The sequence below is a fragment of the Bos mutus genome, chromosome X, assembly GCF_027580195.1.
Source record: "Bos mutus isolate GX-2022 chromosome X, NWIPB_WYAK_1.1, whole genome shotgun sequence".
Taxonomy (NCBI): Eukaryota; Metazoa; Chordata; class Mammalia; order Artiodactyla; family Bovidae; genus Bos; species Bos mutus.
In genome coordinates, this window is record NC_091646.1 from 85214977 (window position 1) to 85229593 (window position 14617).

Genomic DNA, 14617 nt, shown 5'->3' on the forward strand with positions numbered 1-14617 from the left:
ACGGCAACACACTCCAGTATTCTTGTTTGCAGAATTCCATTGACAGAGGAGTCTGGTGGGCTAAAATCCATATTGTCAGAAAGAGTCAGACACAATTGACTGAGTGACTAACACTTTCAACTTCACTGCATAGCAAGAAATGAGTAATCACTGGAAAAGCTTAAAAAGTACACAAGGCTTATCATTACCATCTTTTATAGAACAGTCTTATGGACTCTATGGGAGAGGGAGAGGGTGGGAAGATTTGGGAGAATGGCATTGAAACATGTAAAATATCATGTATGAAACGAGATGCCAGTCCAGGTTCGATGCACGATACTGGATGCTTGGGGCTAGAGCACTGGGATGACCCAGAGGGATGGTATGGGGAGGGAGGAGGGAGGAGGGTTCAGGATGGGGAACACATGTATACTGGTGGCGGATTCATTTTGATATTTGGCAAAACTAATACAATTATGTAAAGTTTAAAAATAAAATAAAATTAAAAAAAAAAATTCCATATATATGCGTTAGTATACTGTATTGGTGTTTTTCTTTCTGGCTTATTTCACTGGGGTTGGTGAACTGAGATGACCCAGAGGGATGGTACGGGGAGGGAGGAGAGAGGGGGGGTTCAGGATGGGGAACATGTGTACACCCGTGGTGGATTCATGTTTATGTATGGCAATACCAATACAATATTTTAAAGTAACTAACCTCCAATTAAAATAAATAAATTTATATTTAAAAAAAAGTACACAAGGCTTGCGCTTCCAAAACTAGTATGGTATACTAGCTTATTTGATATACTATGGAACATCTTGAATCCGAGGCCTATACCTATATTCAAAACTATTTCATGCCCCAGCATTTTCTTGTTGTCTTATTCCCTTAGGATCTTATTTTCTACTAAAAAATTACCAAATTCATAGGCTAGGATTAGGTAAGAATTACAAGGATATAATCCAGAGAAATGACTAATGATATGAGCTTTTTGGCATGAAAAATTTACAGTGGGAAAATAGGCATCTTTTGTGAAGTTCCAGAGCTATTCCTGAATAAGATACATTGTCATTTACAAAAATTCAATGTTATTTTTCTATAACTTAAAACATCCAATAAGAACTGTGCAAAAGCCTTAAGACCACATGCATCTCATGCAAGTCCTTTTTTTCTAAACTGAAACTTATTAAGATTCTATCAAGTGATAGCCATCAGCACAAAAGAAATCTGTCTTCAATAACATGGTTATGATTGCATATAAAAAGTGAAACTTAACGAAAACAAAAAACAACTTTGTAAATCAAATATGTCCTCTTCTTATACATTGAGTAATGTCTGACTCTTGCAACCTCATGAACAGTACTTCAACTTTAAAAAAGAAGCTTGTTTGTAAAATACTTAAAAGAATGTACATTTTGAGGATGTAGCTAAAAACTCACCATGTCTACTTTACACAATGCCTTGACTAATACGAAGATATAGTTCAGGGCATGACTTTTTCAATGGTCACTTCCACTTCCATGGCATTTCAGGTCTTCTATATTATTGAAACAAATTTAAAACATAGAATAAATGTTCTTATCTGAGTTCATGTATCTTTAGTTAATTGAGTTCTTTATTTCTGCCAGGTTTTTCTCCATACCCCTCAGTGAAGATTTGGCTTATTTGCTTATTGTTTATCTCTATCTAACTTGGGAGTAAAATACAAATTCAATGAGGACAAGGATTTATTTTTTTGTTTGTTTGTTTAATGCTATAACTCCAATACCTTAAACACTCTGATACATAGTAGGTGCTTAACAAATATCTAATGTAAGAAAGATAATTATTCCAGTATATAAATAGAGAGATAATAAGCACTGATTCTATTATAATGGAACAACATAAAAGGAGATGAATGATTTATATAAATGGCAATATATGTTTCTGTCTGTATCTGTTATGCATTCATATGCCTTCATGTGAAAGAGCAATGCTGACTTAATTTCCTTCAATTTCAAATAATGACTAATATTTATATTGATAAAGCTATTATACTGTGAAGTAAAATAATATTCTGCCTCATTGTAAAGTTTTTTTTTAGCTTATTGCTATTTTTGTCTTCCTTTAAAGTTTATTTTATTTTATTTTTTTCTTTTATATTTGAGTATAATTAGATAGCAATGTTGTGTTAGTGTCTGGTGTACAGCAATGTTAGGACTTCTCTGGTGGCTCAGATGGTTAAGTGTCTGTCTACAATGTGGGAGACCTGGGTTCGATCCCTAGGTCAGGAAGATCCCCTGGAGAAGGAAATGGCAATCCACTCCAGTACTATTGCCTGGAAAATCCCATGGACAGAGGAGCCTGGTAGGCTACAGTCCATGATGCAATTGCACATATTTGTATTCTTTTTCAAGAATACAAATTTTTGTACTTGTATTTGTATTTCCATTCCCATGTAGGTCATTACACAGTATTCAGTAGAATGACCTGTGGTAGACAGTAGGTCTTTGTTGGTTATCCATTTTAATATATTACAGTGTATACATTTCAATCCCAAACATATTTAATCTCATATATATTTTATCAAGTCACTTTAAATCAGTGTTGGAATTAAACAGAATGCTATCATTTTGCTAATGATAACATATTAATTCGAAAAATATTGATTAGGCACAGTACCAGACACTTAAAAACAAGTGACTAGTGTGAAATTTCTTTACTCTTGAGAATCTAAAACACTGGACTATGTTGATTAAAATAGTGTTCCTCCCAAGAGAACTGTCACATTCTCTTTACCAACAGAAAAACAAGAATCTTGATAACTGAACTATAACAAGACTCTGAGTTAAACTATTTAAAACCAAACATTAGGTTTTCTATAAACCCATGTTCGATTGAGGCTCTTGCTAATTCATCTTCTCTGTTTGTTGACTATATGCAAGAGCATTTGCACATTCAGTTCAGTTCAGTTTCATCAGTCAGTCCTGTCCAACTCTTTGCGATCCCATGAATCACAGCATGACTGGCCTCCCTGTCCATCACTAACTCCCAGAGTTCACCCAAACCCACATCCATTGAGTCAGTGATGCCATCCAACCATCTCATCCTCTGTCGTCCCCTTCCCCTCCTGCCCTCAATCTTTCCCAGCATCAGATCAGATCAGTCGCTCAGTAGTGCCCGACTCTTTGCGACCCCATGAGTCGAAGCACGCCAGGCCTCCCTGTCCATCACCAACTCCCGGAGTTCACTGAGACTCACGTCCATCGAGTCAGTGATGCCATCCAGCCATCTCATCCTCTGTCGTCCCCTTCACCTTCTGCCCCCAATCCGTCCTAGCATCAGAGTCTTTTCCAACGAGTCAACTCTTCACATGAGGTGGCCAAAGTACTGGAGTTTCAGCTTCAGCATCATTCCTTCCAAAGAAATCCCAGGGCTGATCTCCTTCAGAATGGACTGGCTGGATCTCCTTGCAGTCCAAGGGACCCTCAAGAGGCTTCTCCAACACCACAGTTCAAAAGTATCAATTCTTCGTCGCTCAGCTTTCTTCACAGTCCAACTCTCACATACATACATGACTACTGGAAAAACCATAGCCTTGACTAGACGGACCTTTGTAGGCAAAGTAATGTCTCTGCCTCTGAATATGCTATCTAGGTTGGTCATAACTTTCCTTCCAAGGAGTAAGCGTCTTTTAATTTCATGGCTGCAGTCACCAGCTGCAGTGATTTTGGAGCCCAGAAAAATAAAGTCTGACACTGTTTCCACTGTTTCCCCATCTATTTCCCATGAAGTGGTGGGACCGGATGCCATGATCTTCGTTTTCTGAATGTTGAGCTTTAAGCCAACTTTTTCACTCTCCACTTTCACTTTCATCAAGAGGCTTTTGAGTTCGTCTTCACTTTCTGCCATAAGGGTCGTGTCATCTGCATATCTGAAGTTATTGATATTTCTCCTGGCAATCTTGATTCCAGCTTGTGTTTCTTCCAGTCCAGCGTTTCTCATGATGTACTCTGCATATAAGTTAAATAAACAGGGTAACAATATACAGCCTTGAGGAACTCCTTTTCCTATTTGGAACCAGTCTGTTGTTCCATGTCCAGTTCTAACTGTTGCTTCCTGACCTGCATACAAATTTCTCAAGAGGCAGATCAGGTGGTCTGGTATTCCCATCTCTTTCAGAATTTTCCACAGTTTATTGTGATCCACACAGTCAAAGGCTTTGGCATAGTCAATAAAGTAGAAATAGATGCTTTTCTGGAACTCTCTTGCTTTTTCTATGATCCAGCGGTCTTCTCAAATGAGGCAGCTCTTCACATCAGGTGGCCAAAGTATTGGAGCTTCAGCTTCAACATCAGTCCCACCAATGAATACTCAGGATGTTCATCACCCAGGATCTCCTTTAGAATGGACTGGTTGGATCTCCTTGCCATCCAAGGGACTCTTAAGAGTCTTCTCCAACACCACAGTTCAAAAGCATCAATTCTTCAGTGCTCAGTTTTCTTTATAGTCCAACTCTCACGTCCATATATGACCACTGGAAAAACCATAGCCTTGACTAGATGGACCTTTGTTGACAAAATAATGTCTCTGCTTTTCAATATGCTGTCTAGGTTGGTCATAACTTTCCTTCCAAGGAGTAAGCATCTTTTAATTTCATGGCTGCAGTCACCAGCTGCAGTGATTTTGCAGCCCCCCAAAATAAAGTCTGACACTGTTTCCACTGTTTCCCCATCTATTTCCCATGAAGTGATGGGACCGGATGCCATGGTCTTCATTTTCTGAATGTTGAGCTTTAAGCCAACTTTTTCACTCTCCACTTTCACTTTCATCAAGAGGCTCTTTAGTTCTTCTTCACTTTCTGCCATAAGGGTTGTGTCATGTGCATATCTGAGGTTATTGATATTTCTCCTGGCAATCTTGATTCCAGCTTGTGCTTCTTCCAGCCCAGTGTTTCTCATAATGTACTCTGCATATAAGTTAAATAAGCAGGGTGACAATATACAGCCTTGACACACACCCTTTTCCTTTTTGGAACCAGTCTGTTGTTGTTCCGTGTCCAGTTCTAACTGGTACTTCCTGACCTGCATACAGGTTTCTCAAGAGGCAGATCAGGTGGTCTGGTATTCCCATCTCTTTCAGAATTTTCCACAGTTTACTGTGATCTACACAGTCAAAGGCTTTGTCATAGTCAATAAAGCAGAAATAGATGTTTCTCTGGAACTCTCTTGCTTGTTCGATGATCCATAGGATGTTGGCAACTTGATCTCTGGTTCCTCTGCCTTTTCTAAAACCAGATTGAACATCTGGAAGTTCACAGTTCATGTGTTGCTGAAGACTGGCTTGGAGAATTTTAAACATTACTTTGCACATTCATAATTACTAAATACGCTAAGAGAAAATTAATTTTCCTGACAAATAGCAAATAATTTAGCTACTATTCTTTTTAAAATACATTTCCTTCAGTAACTATATCGATGTATTTTATGCTTGTTCCCTCTTTCTGACATTATATAAGTGGATTCATTTGAATCTCAGTAGAGAAGAGGCACAGACTATAAAAATAGTTGAATAATGAGCATTTAGTTTTTCAAAATCATATAAAGAAGACACAAAATAAACTCAAGATTCTGAAAAAATAAATATATGCTTGTAAGTAAAACTTCAGAATAAATGTACAACTGCAACTGGTACTACTACAGATTTGATTAACATCTAGTATGTATATAAGAACATCATAAAAAAAAAGAGATGGTTTTCTGAACTTAAACTTTGGTGAAGAGACACTAAATATTAGTGGGCAAAGCAATAGTCAGGAAAATAAAATGTGATCAGTGTTGTTCGATTAAAAATATTTTCCAAAATACATGATCTGGAGTGATGAGTCTTTCATGAAAAAATTATTAGAGGACTAATTTAGGTAAGTAATAACTGATGGTATAAATAGTAGCAGAAGTTTTGCTGAGCAGAAGATGTATTTAAACATTAGATTAAAGATAAAACACCTGAGGAATGCATAGTAATAAAACACAATGAAAATGCTCCAATGGAAGTGTGGAAATAAGATGACATTTTAAAGTAGACTGGTGAAATCAATGAGATACCACTACATACTTATTGGAATGGCCAAATACAAAAACCTAACAAAACCAGTTGCTGGTCAGGTGAGGAACAACAGAAAGTCACATCCATGTTATGGGGAATGTAAAATGATACAGTCACTCTGGAAGAAATTTCTTACCTAGCTAAGCATTTTCATACCATATGATCTAGCAATTATGCTCCTAGATAGTCCATCAAATGATTTAAAGGCTAATGACCACAAGAAAGCATGAACATGCAGTATATAACAGCTTAAATCTTTCTCTCTCACACACACACAAATTGTAAACCACCACAATGTCCTTTAACAGCTGAATGGATAAAGAAACTATGGTACATCAATATAACAGAATATTATTTAAGAATAAAAAGAAATGAGCTATCAAATCACACACAAAAAAATGGATGAAACCTGAATGAATGTTATTAAGTAACAGCAGGGAGTCTAGAAAAAGTTATAAACTGCATGACGCCAATTATATGCTATTCTGGAAAAGGTAAAACTGTAGAGTCCAAAATTTATCAGAATTTTTTTTCATTTTGCTTCAGAATAGCTTTATTAGTTTGAATACAGTTTGTCAACACTCAACTTTTCTTCTCTTACTTTGACGCACAAGTCCACTCAAAGTCCTCATCATCCCATATCTCATATATTGTAAGGTTATTTTTAAATTAATTAATTTATTTTAATTGGAGGCTAATTACTTTACAGTTTTGTGGTGGTTTTTGCCATACATTGACATGAATCAGCCAAGGGTGTCCTGAACCTCCCTCCCCATCCCATCCCTCTGGGCTGTCCCAGTGCACCAGCATTGAGTGCCTTTCTTCATGCATCAAAATTTGGCTGGTCATCTATTTCCCATATGGTAATATATATGTTTCAATGCTACCTCAAAACTGGGGAGGTTTTGGACTGATTAGAATGTGACTTATTATTCCAAGTTGATTTTGAATTCTGCAACATATTGAATTGATATGTTAGTTGGGATATTTTTGACCTAGTCTTCAGGGTTTTCTATATAGATTCTCATGTCATTTACAAACAGAGGCAATTTTATTTCTTCCTATCCAATTTATTTATTTTTCTTGCTTGCATACTCTGGGTGGGACTTCAGATACTATATTGAAGAGAAGTGGTGAGGAGGGCACCATTTTCTTGTTCTGATCTTAGAGGAAAACTTTTAGATTTGAATCACTGAGTATGGTGTTGGATGTGTAGTTGACATATATGTCCTTTTTCATGTCTATGTTAATTCCTTCTATATTTAGTTGGTAGAGAGATATTACTATGAAAGGATGTAGATTTTTAACAGATGGTTTTCCTTCTGCATCTGTTGAAGTGATGCTATGGTTTCTATCTTTCATTCTGTCAATGCAGTATATAGCATTTATTGAGACTGGTATGATGAACCATCCTTGAATCTCAGGGGTGTATCTCATATGACCTCAATGTAGAGTCTTTGAATGTGCTTTGGAATTTCATTTGCCAATGTTTTTGAGAATTTCTACATGTACATTTCTTAGGGATATAGGTGTGTAACTTTTTTTTTCTTGTATTGGCCTCAACCACTATTGTGTCAAAGTAAGGTTGACCTCACTACAATTTTGATAGAATTCTCTTGTCTTCAATTTTCAGAATGGTTATCATTAATTTTTGTTGAGTAGAATTTTCTAATTCTACTAAATGTTTGGTAGGATTCACTAATGAAACCACCTAGTCCTGGTCTTTTGTGTGTATGTGTAAGGGTGGGTATGGAAATTTCATTATGAACCCAATCTCCTTATTAGATTTAAATCTATTCAAATGATCTCTTTCTTCATGATTCCAGTCTTGGTAGGTTTTATTTTTGTAACACTATACGAATCTGCCAGCAATGCAGTAGACTCAGATTTGTCCAGTTCCTGGATATGGAAGATACCTTGAAGAAGGGACAGGCTACCTAATCCAGTATTCCTGGGCTTCTCTGATGGCTCAGACAGTAAAGAGTCCACCTGCAATGCAGGAAATCTAGGCTCAAACACTGGATTTGGAAGATACCCTGGAGGAGGGCATGGCAACCCACTCCAGTATTCATGCCTGGAGAATCTGCATGGACAGAGGAGCCTAGCGGGCTGCAGTCCCTGGTATTGCAAAAGTTAGACACAACTGAGCGATGAAGCATGCATGCATTGTTAATCTTAGTCTACTATGATCCTTTGTATATATGCATTATCAATTGTATTGTTTCTTCTTTCATTTCTGATGCTATTTGCATCATCTCTTTTATTAGTCAATCTAGCTTAGAGTTTGTCAATTTTATTTATTTTTTTGAGAAACCAAAACTGTTTCACTGATTTTTCTTTTTTTTTTTTTTTCTGGCCTATATCTCATTTACTTCTGTCCTGCAAATCAACATGTATGCATACTCATTTGTATCTGACTCTTTGAAACCCCATGGACTGTAGCCCACCAGGATCCTTTTTATCTGGAATTTTCCAGGCAAGAATACTGGAGTGGATTGCCATTTCCTACTCCAGGAGATCTTCCTACCCCTAGGATTGAACCCGTGTCTCTTACATCTTCTGAACTGTCAGGTGGATTCTTTACTACAGAGCCACCTGGGAAACCCTAGAACAAAGTGTACCATGAAGGAAATTTACATGACACATCAAGACAGAGCAACAGGAGAATAAACCTACTTAAATGGTGAAATAAGAGAAAACAGAAAACCTATCTGATGAGGTAACATTTAAGCCATGATTTGAAGGCTGAGGAGCTATCCACTAGCATGAAAGTGAAAGTGTTAGTCACTCAGCTGTGTCCGATTCTTGGAGACTCAGTGGAATGCAGCCTGCCAGGATCCACTGTCCATGGATTTATCCAGGCAAGAATATTGGAGTGGGCTGCCATGCCCTACTCGAGGGGATTACCTGTATATCACTTTTGAATATACACTTACCCACTTATCCAAAATTCAACCCAGAGAAGACTATATGTACTCCTTTAGGACATTCTTAACTGCCTAACTGAGCACTCAGACACTGGAAATAGGATTCCTTGCAACTTCCTCCATGTCATAGATATGTTTTAGTCATATCTACATAGGTTTTCACATTGGACTGAAGCCTTCCCTTGCAGACAGGCTACTGCCTCTTCTGTGACAAAAGTCCTTTTTTAAAAGATTATCTCTATCTAGGTAACTCCTCTCAAACTTCAGAATGATTGAGGCCCCCATTTTGCTCGTCAATTACTCTGGCTAGCTTTAAAACACTTTCACTGTGCTTACCACTCTTTGTCCTCTGGTTTAGTCAAATGCACTAATGACATTTCTTAAGACTTAGAAAAATTTGTTGAAGCTCTCCAATTACCTTTGCCAAAAGCTTTCCCATTGAGCTTGTTGAATCACAGATCCACCCCTTTTGGAACACATAATCTCTTGCCCTTTGAGATAGTTAAATGATACTCACATGTCGCCTGCCTCTTTTGACCCATGACTGATAAAAGGAGAGGTGCTCTGATATTTCAACACATCTTATAACCTAGAGAATTCCTCTACTGGAAGAAACACTTCTAGAAGGACCTTCTTCAACCTTGCTGGAAAGGGGCCTATCAGCGACTGCTAATCAACCCTTGTGCCATCAACTATTATAATAGTCTCTTGGACTCGCATGATACACCTAATGAAAGAACCAATCCTGATTGGACCTGCATTTCATCTGGTGATCTGAAATTAAAGATTTTCTGAAATTGAAATAGAAGATATCTGATAAGACAGCTTTCCCAAGATATTCAGATTAGGTGTGTTGAAAATTTATCTGCCAAACCTCTAATGGTCGCACGATGCTTCAGATGATCTCCACTGTCTATGATGTTGATAACATGAACTTTAGATAAAAAGTGCCTGAGAGTTATCCCTCTTACACCTCCTTGTTTTGCAAATGTAACTTCATTATGCTTGCAAACTGTGCACTTTCACTCTAACATGGGATACCAAACCAAGGGATGGTCCTTCTTGCACTGATGGTGAGGGCAAAAACTGTTGAAACTGAAAAATCTGACACTTGATCAGTGATGTTTTCAGAGAAAGATCTTGATCAATGGGAAGAACTGCAAAAATTAGTAAAGAGAAACTTACATTAAAATAGAGTTGGGAGACCAGAAGGCAGAACTCTCAGAGATGACAGGAGAGCCCAACAGAAAGAAGAAAGACTTCCTCTTTTTGAATAGCAAGAGCTCAGCCAATGAAAGACTGTCAGGACTCAGTCAATGAAAAACCACCACACTTGAAACCCTCAGCCTCCCATGGACACATTGCTTAGTGTAGACTTTCTAACTTCCTCTTTCTTTCTTTTCTTTTTTTTTTTTTTTTTAAAGATGGAAGCATTTTAATGTTCAATGATGTTCTTTCTTATCTGTTCACTTTGCTTACATTTCAATTGGGTGTTCAAGTTTTTCAAAATAATTTATAAGACATTTTACACCTTAAAATTGCCAATCTCTATGAAGAATATTTACAAAATATCATAATTTGGTAACATTTAATTTTATGTATCAGGCATGCTTTTCGATATGTAGTTTACTTTGTAGTTGGTTTTGTTTTGTTTTCAATATGCAGTCTAGATTTTTATGTACTTACATTTACTTTTTTAATTTATTTATTTTTAAATTTTACTTTATTTTTAAACTTTACAATATTGTATTAGTTTTGCCAAATATCGAAATGAATCTGCCACAGGTATACCTGTGTTCCCCATCCTGAACCCTCCTCCCTCCTCCCTCCCCATACCCTCTCTCTGGGTCATCCCACTAGCACTGAAACATGTATAATATCATGTATGAAACGAGTTGCCAGTCCAGGTTCTTTCTTTCTTTAAAAGAGTTATCATATCCCTGTTAGGGAGACTTGCATGTGGCTCACCATATTTGCAGACCATATATTGCAATTCTTCACTGATTAGGAATAAACTCATTTTTGTTGGAGCAACAACTGATAGTCTGTTTTAGGTCAACCCAATCTGAACACTAGTCTGTATAAACCTAAGTGAGGTTACCGTCCAGTCAGTACTAGTATTCTCAGCCTGGCAGCCTTCCTTTGTCTCTCTGAAGGAAAACAAAACAAACAAAAAACACAATAGGTTTCTTCGAGTGGGTCTTGAAATCATGCAATTGTCACCTGTCTCACATTACACAAAATGCGAGATGCACAAAGAAAACACAGCAGGAGTGGGAAAAGGCCACGGATTTGTGAGACAATATTAAGAGAGTGCCCTTAAAAGCCTGTGAATCTCCCCAACTAAGAAAGTGGGGTGGAAAGTGAGTCCTCTCCTGACATCCACTTGGGCAAGCAAGAGGGTGTTCAAGAACCCTCCCTAGAGCTTCAAGTGTGCCTCCTATCCAACATGAACCAGGAGGTGCTGTGACATAGGGGCAGGAGGCCTGGGCAGTGCATTTGCCTTGCCCACTAGCTAGAGCTCCGCCTAGGACCCACCTTCACCCCTTGAGATGTCACCATGACTGTGGTAGCCATTGTTAGGTCTGTGTCCCATTGTCCCTGGGAATGCCACAGACCCCTCCAAGAATCTCAGACTAAAGTCAGAGAGCCCTTGGACCTAACCCACAAACTTCTGAAAGAGAGTTTCCTGCCTCCAGCTGGAACCCCACTCCCCTCCTTCCTACCTCAGGGGGACAAATTTCCCTCTGATTCTCTGAAAAAGGAGGGCAAGAAGTGAGTGAGGCGGGAGAAGCTACTCCCAGAGAGTTGGCCGCTTCCTTCTCTAAAGCAGCACAGAAACACCTGGCATCCTTTGGAGGCAGAGACCCACCCCTAGCCCTAGATGCTGGCAATGTCAGTGGGGATGCAATCTCCAAGGCCACCGCCATGATTGCCAAGTGAAAGGTGCTGAAAAAAGTCATCAGTAAGAGGGTGTGAGGTTCCGTCAAGTGTTTTGAATGTGAAGGATGAGTATGGTTACATCAGCAGGCACCATACCCAGGAAGATGTGTTTGTTCACCAGACAGCCACCACCTGGAAAAACACCGGCAAGTACCAATGCAGCATGGGTGATGGCGAGAAAGTGGAGTCCCGCGTGGTGCAGAGCAAGTGGGGCACTAAAGCCACTAAGGAAATCATGTCAGTGGGTTAGCCCCAGTGAAGGGAAGCCGCTATGCTGCCAACTGCTCTGGCTTCCACCAGGGCTTCTACATCCACGGCCTTGTGCCAAAATCACAGGGTCCCAAAGGTGCCAAGGACATCATTGATGAACTAAAGGGCAGCAGCAAAAGCTTTACTGCAGCCCAGGGCCTCAGACGCTATCTGCCTGGTCACCCCCAAGACCAACAAATGAGGTGCTTGTGGCCCTTTGGCAGGGCCCCATCTGTGACCTGCTGCCAATGGATCCTGGCTACCACCAGTGGCCCCTGGTCTGACCACCTGCCTGGGTCTGCCCTCACTGCAAGCCTGGAGGGCCATCCTCAGTGGGGTGTGGGCCCCAGCTACCTGCTGAATCACCCTAGGGACCAATCCACCACTCCTGGTCCAAGACACTTACCAGACATCTCTGAAGAGCCAGAGGCAGAGCACAGGGAGAATGGATGTGATGCCAGCAGGAACCTACAACAGAGGCCCGCTCCATGCTATGGATCCCACCACCAGAATAACCCCCGACACCACCCACAGCAAGCACCTGGCACACAGGGCCGGGATTCTGAGGGAAGAGAGGGCAAGATCAAGAAAAGCCCCACTGAAGCACCTGTTTTTGTCTCTGTGGCCAAGAAGAAGGATGCCCCTGACGAGGGGAACTCCTGCTCATGGATGCACCCGCTACCACCTGGGCTTAGTAACAGCTAGGCTTCCTCCCCAGGGACTCCCTAGCCTGGGCTACAGGTGATCTCCCTTTGAGCAGATGATGCCCTTTTCTCAGCTCAGTCCAAACATCCACATTGGACGTTAGATCTAGGACCTGAAAATAATAAATGCCCTTTACTCAAGGTGTGAGGATCACACCTTACAAAATCTATATATTTCTAAATTCCCTTATACCATCTGCCTTGGTAGTTTGTGTACACACACACTCACACACATACAGACACACTCACACACACCTCTAAATATATTATTTTTAAATATCTGACCAGGACCACAGCTATTATTCTGCATCCCCAAGTGAATTAGGTGAAGTAATTTAAAATTTTTTATTTTATTTTAATACAAAAACAAATATTACCTAATACTAAAAATGAACTGACATTACTGTTGTGATATTATCCACCTGATTGGTCATTTTCTCAATAAAACATTTCAAGTTGCTTTCATCTATTATCATACTTGTCTGAAACTTTTTAAAGCCTACAAGCCCATAATTGTATTGTGATGGTCCTTTCCACATTTTCTTAGAAGGAGTTTAGTAATGATCATACATATTTATCTGTTTAGAAGTCATGAATTTAAGACTAAATCTGGACTTACAGGTTGAACGTTTCAGGATATTCTAAAGAGTAAGAATGTATTAAAAAGATGTACCCCCAAATTCTTTTATTTTCATCCTCTTTTGCTGCCCTGGAAATGGAGCAAAAAATAGGAAGGGTGGGCCCAACTATGTACACTTATTGATTAGATAGTTTTCTATGAGACAAAAATAAGAAAAACTGAGCAAAACATCATGGCAAGTAAAAAATGTGGTTCTCTGCAAGCAGAATTAGCCTCTTTTGAAGTTTTTTTTTTTTTTTTTATGGACTCAATCTACTACCATTTAAGTATATAAAAGTATAGAACAGTCTTTTGGACTCTGTGGGAGAGGGAGAGGGTGGGATGGTTTGGGAGAATGGCATTGAAATATGTATAATATCATATATGAAACAAGTCGCCAGTCCAGATTCGATGCACGATACTGGATGCTTGGGGCTGGTGCACTGGGACGACCCAGAGGGATGGTATGGGGAGGGAGGAGGGTGGAGGGTTCAGGATGGGGAATACCTGTATGCCTGTGGCGGATTCATTTCAATATATGGCAGAACCAATACAATATTGTAAAGTTTAAAAATAAAATAAAATTTAAAAAAATAAAGAAGAAAATAGGCATGAGGGGCTGATGGTGGTGGACAATGAGGAGATGCTCATCCAAGGGTACAAACTTTGAGTTGTAAGATGGTTAAGTTCCAAGAACCTAACATACAGTTTGGAGACTATGGTTAAAAATACTGTCTTGTATACTTGAAAGTTGCTATGAGAGTAGAGCATTAATGTTCTCACCATGACAACAACAACAAAATGCTAATTATGTGAGGTGAAGGATATGCTAATTAATCTTATTGTGGGAAAGGTTTTAACATACACCTGTACGAAAGATATCACATTGTATGTCTTAAATTTACACTATATCTCAATAAATCTGTGGGGGAAAACTGAAGGAAAAAAAATAAAATGGACAAGGAAGCACATGTAATTTTTGTTGTGTACACTTCTGGAGGTAAAGAGAAACATGAAGTCTGTATCTTCTTCTGTGCTTCCTGGTTGAGCTCTTCCAGGGGGCCTGTGGAAGGTTCCTGGAAGGCTGAGCAGGTGCAGTTCATCACACC

At 39.1% G+C, this 14617-nt stretch overlaps 1 protein-coding gene across 1 annotated transcript in view; it reads left to right on the plus strand.

The window, feature by feature from the left end:
• LOC138986495 (Y-box-binding protein 1-like) overlaps positions 1 to 12890 on the plus strand; it is a 29502-nt gene extending 16612 nt beyond the window's left edge. Inside the window, exons 3-4 of the mRNA XM_070366594.1 lie at positions 12001 to 12177; positions 12237 to 12890. Of these exons, the coding sequence (XP_070222695.1) occupies positions 12001 to 12177; positions 12237 to 12890 (831 nt within the window). The remainder of the gene's footprint in view (positions 1 to 12000; positions 12178 to 12236) is intronic.
• Positions 12891 to 14617: the final 1727 nt, after the last annotated feature.